Genomic DNA, 6,306 nt, shown 5'->3' with positions numbered 1-6,306 from the left:
GATGGACCATACATGAGTGTTATAACATGATGATGGACCATACATAAGTGTTATAACACATTGATGGACCATACATGAGTGTTATAACATGTTGATTGACCATATATGAGTGTTATAACACAATGATGGACCATACATGAGTGTTATAACACAATGATGGACCATACATGAGTGTTATAACGCATTGATGGACCATACATGAGTGTTATAACATGTTGATGGACCATACATGAGTGTTATAACACATTGATGGACCATACATGAATGTTATAACACATTGATGGACCATACATGAGTGTTATAACACATTGATGGACCATACATGAGTGTTATAACACGTTGATTGACCATACATGAGTGTTATAACACAATGATGGACCATACATGAGTGTTATAACACATTGATGGACCATACATGAGTGTTATAACACGTTGATTGACCATATATGAGTGTTATAACACATTGATGGACCATACATGAGTGTTATAACATGTTGATTGACCATATATGAGTGTTATAACACAATGATGGACCATACATGAGTGTTATAACACATTGATGGACCATACATGAGTGTTATAACACATTGATGGATCATACATGAGTGTTATAACATGTTTATGAACCATACATGAGTGTTATTACATGTTGATGAACCATACATGAGTGTTATAACACGTTGATGGACCATACATTAGTGTTATAACACGATGTGGTGTTAAAGGTGTTAAATATCTAAAGTTCTGAGTTGGCCTTGTTTTAAATAGTTCTTGTTCTGTTAGAATTCCTTCATGACTTCAAGCTGATTGTTCTGGTTGTTTCCTGCTGCAGGTAAAATACTGATCATTCATAGCTACTCTATTCAACCCCTTTATTATCAAAACTAATAATAACTTGAATACTCAGGTTTGGATTATTTTACCTTTAAAGTAAGATAAAAACATTTTTTGTCCATAAAAATGTGAAGTGGCTTTACGTAAACTGTCCGCTGCCTCACATAAACACACATCAGAATCAGTTAAACAGGAAGTTAACACTGATTTATTCCTCCTCTGGTTTAGAAGTTCGATGAAGATCTAACACAGATTAAAGGACTCAGGAGTGACTGAGGCGAAGCTTTCTGATGCTGGGCAGGGTTTTGCTTCATGATGCCTTGATAGTCTTCTTGACTTCATTGTGCCCCAAGGTTTCAGGTACCAGAGGCAGCAAAGCATGTTTGACTGTAGACTGTGTTATTTTCTTTGAAAGCTTCTTTTTTTTCTTCTGTATTTATAAAGCTGATGTTGACAGGAGCTAAAAATCCAGTTTGTCTCTTCAGTCCAAGAAACATCTCCCAGAAACTTTAGTTCTTGCAAACATGCTTTTTGGTGGATTGTCTGTTCTGTGTTTTTCTGGTCATAGAGACTTCTGGATTTTTCTTACAGAACTCAAAACTGTGACAGAAAGTGTAGATGGTAAAACAAAACATGGAAATCATTCAAACTGGTCTACGTCACTTCCTGATCCCTGACTAACCTGGAGCTGCATTTCCTCTTGCGTCCATTTGAGTAATATTCTCAGCTGTGTTCAGAGGAACATGAAGCAGCTTGGTCTTATAGCCTTTACCTGAAACATGGAGGTCGATCTGAATGAAGGTTCAGCAATCTGAAATCTGTTGTTTGTGGGTGAGTATAAAGAAAAGTCAAACACAGAGTCAGTGTCAATTTATTTTATTTAATCCAGACCTTTGAACATGAGCCAGTTCAGACCTGCCATTCTTCAGGGACATCAGTCCCAGTCTTCATTTAGGGACCTCCAGGTGGAACTGAACAAAACACTAACGTCTAAAAACAAGTGAGTAAAACCTCCGTCTTTAACCTACAGAATAAAAACCTGTAACCCCAACTTTAATAAACATTTATTAATAAAATAACTCAATATAATGTTTCATCAATCCATCATTTTATAACAGTTAAACTGAAGATGCCAGTGGCTTGTAGGGGTTTTGTAGAGCTTTTCAAGTCCCCCACTTGGTGTTGAAGGACATATAGTGGGCACCAAACCTCAACTTTGAACATCAATCATCTGAGCCTGGAGCAGAGTCCTGTACGGTCAGAAGTCAAAGTGCAGCTTTGTGTCCAGCAGGGACCGTCTGCTCCGGTCATGTTTCTAAAAGGATCAGACTGTTTGTGCATCGAGCTCTTCCCAATCACTGAGTCTGTTTTAATAAAGCCAGAGAACCACCAGCCCAGTTTAAAGCTTTACAGCTTCTGCTGTAATGAAGGATAGGATCTGTAGACCCTGAGGGAAAAGTCAGCTGAATGTTTCCTCCCAAGCATCAGTGAACCAGCGGCAGTCCTTTCCGCTGTCCTCATGAAGACGTGCGGCTTCTCTGCTGGGCTCTCTTCAGCAAGTAGACCACACCCTGAGCAACAAAGGGCCACAGCAGGAAGAGAAGGAGGGTCTGACCCGACACATCGAACGGCCACCATGTCTCCTCCTACAGACGAAAAGTCAGGTCAGCAAACTCATCTAACACTAAATCCTGTCCTGCATTTAGAGAGATACAGGTCTGTACCACTTCTAACTGAAGACCAGACCACGGAGGTCTGGGCTGAAAAATAAAAACATTATTTAACTACCAGCTTTAGGGAGGAAGAAAACAAACAACTTTTTATTTATCAGAATCCTTCTAAATAAAACTGTTATTTTGAGATATAATAATCAATAAGGATTGTTGTGGAATACTGATTATGTATCACCTTGACACTGTCCAATTGTTCATATCTTATGATATCGTCTGGACGTCATCTTCAAGCTGACCTACTTCATTTACCAGAACGAGGCGGTTCCTGGTTGGTTAAACATTATCACATGATGATAGCTCACAGTATAACTTTGTTTGCCCGGCCTATGACAGCCGGGCCCACATCTTACAGACTTCGTGATTGCTTTCTGTTTAATGTCTGCCCATCAATAAATGACTTTATAATCACACCCGCAAGACTTTGTCTTTTAAACACCCTTTTCGCCGTGGTTCTGACCATTCTTGCCACGACAAGGATGTTCTATGGTTTGTGTTTATTCTGTGGTGGTCTTCAATGTCACTTTGTTTGCAGTTCTGCTGTGCTTTACTAGTTAGGTTTAGAGGTATGGTGTGAATTAAGTTCTGGTTCAGGTTAGTGTTAACTACACTACTCAAAAAGTTTGGGATATTTGGCTTTCAGGTGAATTTTATGGAAAATGTAAAAAGTTCACGCTACAGTGATATATCATAAAAGTAGGACATTTAAGTAAAAGAATGCACTGGTGATTTCCTCATCTCAAACAATTTACTGAAACAAAAGTTAACAACAATGGTGGGTACACCACAACAAAAAATTTCAACATCTCACTAACTCGTCATGTGTCTTTGAGCATCAATTACAGCTTGACAATGACGTCTCGTGCTGTTCATAAGTCATCTTATTGTCTGCTGGGGCATGGTTTCCCACTGTTCTTGAAGGGCAGCCCTCAGGTCATTCAGGTTCTGGGCGTGCAGAGTTTCGAGCCTCTACAAGGCGACTCAGCTGATCCCACAGGTTTTCAATGGGATTCAAGTCTGGAGAAAGTGCAGGCCATTCCATTTGAGGTTCATCCGTCTCCAACAGCCGTTCCCTGATGATGCGACCTCAATGAGCTGCAGCATTGTCGTCCATGAAGATGAAATCAGGCCTGTGTTGTTCATGTAGGGGCACAATCACTGGATTAATGATGTTATTCAGGTAGTGTGGGCTTGTCACTGTACCATTCACAAAGTGTAGGGCAGTTCTGTACCGACTGGAGATATCTGCCCACACTGTAACACCTCCACCACCAAAAGCTCGTCTGGTGACAACAGTGGCGGATGCATAGCTCTCTCCTTGATGTTGCCAACATTGCTGGCGGCCATCATTTCTGATGTGAATCGACTTTCATCAGAGAATAGCACTGAGGCCTACTGGTCCCTCGTCCAGCGTAAATGCTCCCTGGCCCATGCAAGACAATGACGCATGTGTCTGGTGGTGTGGTCAGGTACCCTTGCAGGTCGTCTAGCACACAGATCACGCTGATGTTAACGGTTTTGAATGGTCTGACATGACACTTGGGTGCCTCTCACCTCCCTTAACCATGCCTGGAGTTGAGTGGCCTTCATCATCTGGTTTCTCAGGGCATTGTTCACAATGTAACGGTCATCAGCATGGGATGTGGCCAAAGGACGTCCACTTCTACAACTTTCTGTGACTCTTCCAGTCCCTTGGTATCTCTGTTACAACCTGCTGATGACACTCTGTGACACTCTAAGCTCAGTGACCACAGTCTGAGAACGTCCTGTTTGAAGCATCCCAATGGCAAGGTACTGTTGATCCAATGTTAGGTGTCGTCTTGGTCTCATGATGTCAAAATGTGAACAGCATGATGGGGACGACTGTTTAAACACCAGCTCTGAACCACAACATTTATTGGTTGATTCAATGATCAAACACCTGTTGTGAATGTTGCCGTTAAGCTCCTCGTTAGAAAACAGCAACTTGTCCAAAAAGAACTGAAACATTTAACAGTTGGATAGATGCATTCAAAAGCTTAGAGAAGGTCATATTAAGTTCACCTGTAAGTTTAAATGCATTTTAGGCACGTCCTGAAATTAAACCCAAAAGCCGAATATCCCTAACTTTTGGTGAGCAGTGTATGTAGACCAGTAATGGTTAATGTTACTAGTTAGGTTTAGAGGTGTGGTGTGAATTAAGTTGTGGTTCAGGTTAGGGTTAACTATGGACCAGTAATGGTTAATTTTACTAGTTAGGTTTAGAGGCATGGTGTGAATTAAGTTCTGGTTCTGGTTAGGTTTAACTATAGACCAGTAATGGTTAATTTTACTAGTTAGGTTTAGAGGTATGATGTGAATTATGTTCTGGTTCAGGTTAGGGTTAACTGCAGACCAGTAATGGTTAATTTTACAAGTTAGGTTTAGAGGTCTGGTGTGAATTAAGTTCTGGTTCCGGTTAGGGTTAATCATAGACCAATAATGTTTAGTTAGGGGTCTGAAACCTTTACAACCAAGAGAACAGTTTCTGCTCCATAGCTCACTGATAAAATGTGTCTGGAGCTCCAAAACGTGCTACAACTGGGAAAATCAACTTGGTGGCCCGTGGGCCGCTTCAAGTCTGTTGTGGGGTTTCCAGCCTGTGTGGTGACCTTGTAAAACTAAAAATATGTAGTGAATTTTAACGTTTACAATAGTTTTTACACTTTAGGACATAAAACCCCACCATGTTCATGTAAACAAAGAAAATAGTGTGTAGAGTTTCTACCAAAATGAACTGAAAACTACATCTGAAGTGTGCAGGCTTATATTTCTGCTCATTCTTATGATTATCTACTCAAGTTTTAAAGGTTTTTAAAGGTAGCCTAGTGAATTTGAGAAAAATAGTACTACTCTATGGCTGGGAGTTGGATTACTAAAGTGGCTAACAGGCTGCATGATCTTATATCTGCTGGAGCTGGACAACCTGAGGGAAGGATGCATCTCTGAGCATGGCTTTTTCATCTTATTGATATCAAAAAGAAAAAATAAGTAGGTCCTCTGGATGGGTTCTTCTTTAGTGAAACGTTTCTTCTCTCCTCCAAAAGAATTCTTCAGTCTGATGAGTTTCAGGTGAACTCAGCCTTATAAGCTACGCCTCCACATGGTGGACAAACAGGTTAGTCACATGCAAAAGAGGGCTATCGCCTAACAATAGGCTTGATTGGCTCTATTGTTCATAGAGGGTCATGTGCCCCATCACCTGACCCGTGTCGTGTTATGTGTATGTATTGAATGCAAGCGGGGGTTCAATGTCCCCTTATTTTTGTCCCTCTCTCCCTCTTTGTGTTGATATCATTAGGGCCCTGATTCACACCTTTTACTCACAGGGGGAGGAGTCATAGTTGCAATAACAGCGTTGTAGGAGGAGGACAACTAGACACGAAGGCCTCCACCTCTGTTTAATGGTGGACGGTTTTTCTTCACAAAGATGGCTTCCTTTACTCTTCTCTCAAACCAACGTTCCTCTCTATCAAGGATGAGAACATCTTCATCCGTGAAAGAGTGACCCCTGGCTGATGAGTGTAAACTGTAGAGTCCTGGTCTGTCGATGAGTGAGTCCTGACCTGTAGATGAGTGTAAACTGCAGAGTTCTGGCCTGTAGATGAGTGTAAACTGCAGAGTTATGGCCTGTAGATGAGTGTAACCTGCAGAGTCCTGACCTGTAGATGAGTGTAAACTGCAGAGTCCTGACCTGTAGATGAGTGTAAACTGCAGAGTCCTG

General features: G+C 41.2%; 1 protein-coding gene across 1 annotated transcript in view; it reads right to left on the bottom strand.

Annotated features, from left to right (window-relative positions):
* Window positions 1–1,694: 1,694 nt before the first annotated feature.
* The window catches only part of acbd4 (acyl-CoA binding domain containing 4), a 21,706-nt gene continuing 17,094 nt past the window's right edge, over window positions 1,695–6,306 (bottom strand). Inside the window, exon 10 of the mRNA XM_014027171.1 lies at window positions 1,695–2,480. Coding sequence (XP_013882625.1) covers window positions 2,352–2,480 — 129 coding nt within the window. The 3' untranslated portion in view covers window positions 1,695–2,351. The remainder of the gene's footprint in view (window positions 2,481–6,306) is intronic.

This window comes from Austrofundulus limnaeus, unplaced genomic scaffold (assembly GCF_001266775.1).
Source record: "Austrofundulus limnaeus strain Quisiro unplaced genomic scaffold, Austrofundulus_limnaeus-1.0 Scaffold620, whole genome shotgun sequence".
NCBI classification, from domain to species: domain Eukaryota; kingdom Metazoa; phylum Chordata; class Actinopteri; order Cyprinodontiformes; family Rivulidae; genus Austrofundulus; species Austrofundulus limnaeus.
Note: the sequence above shows the minus strand (reverse complement) of the source record. Positions and strands in the feature narration are given on the sequence as shown.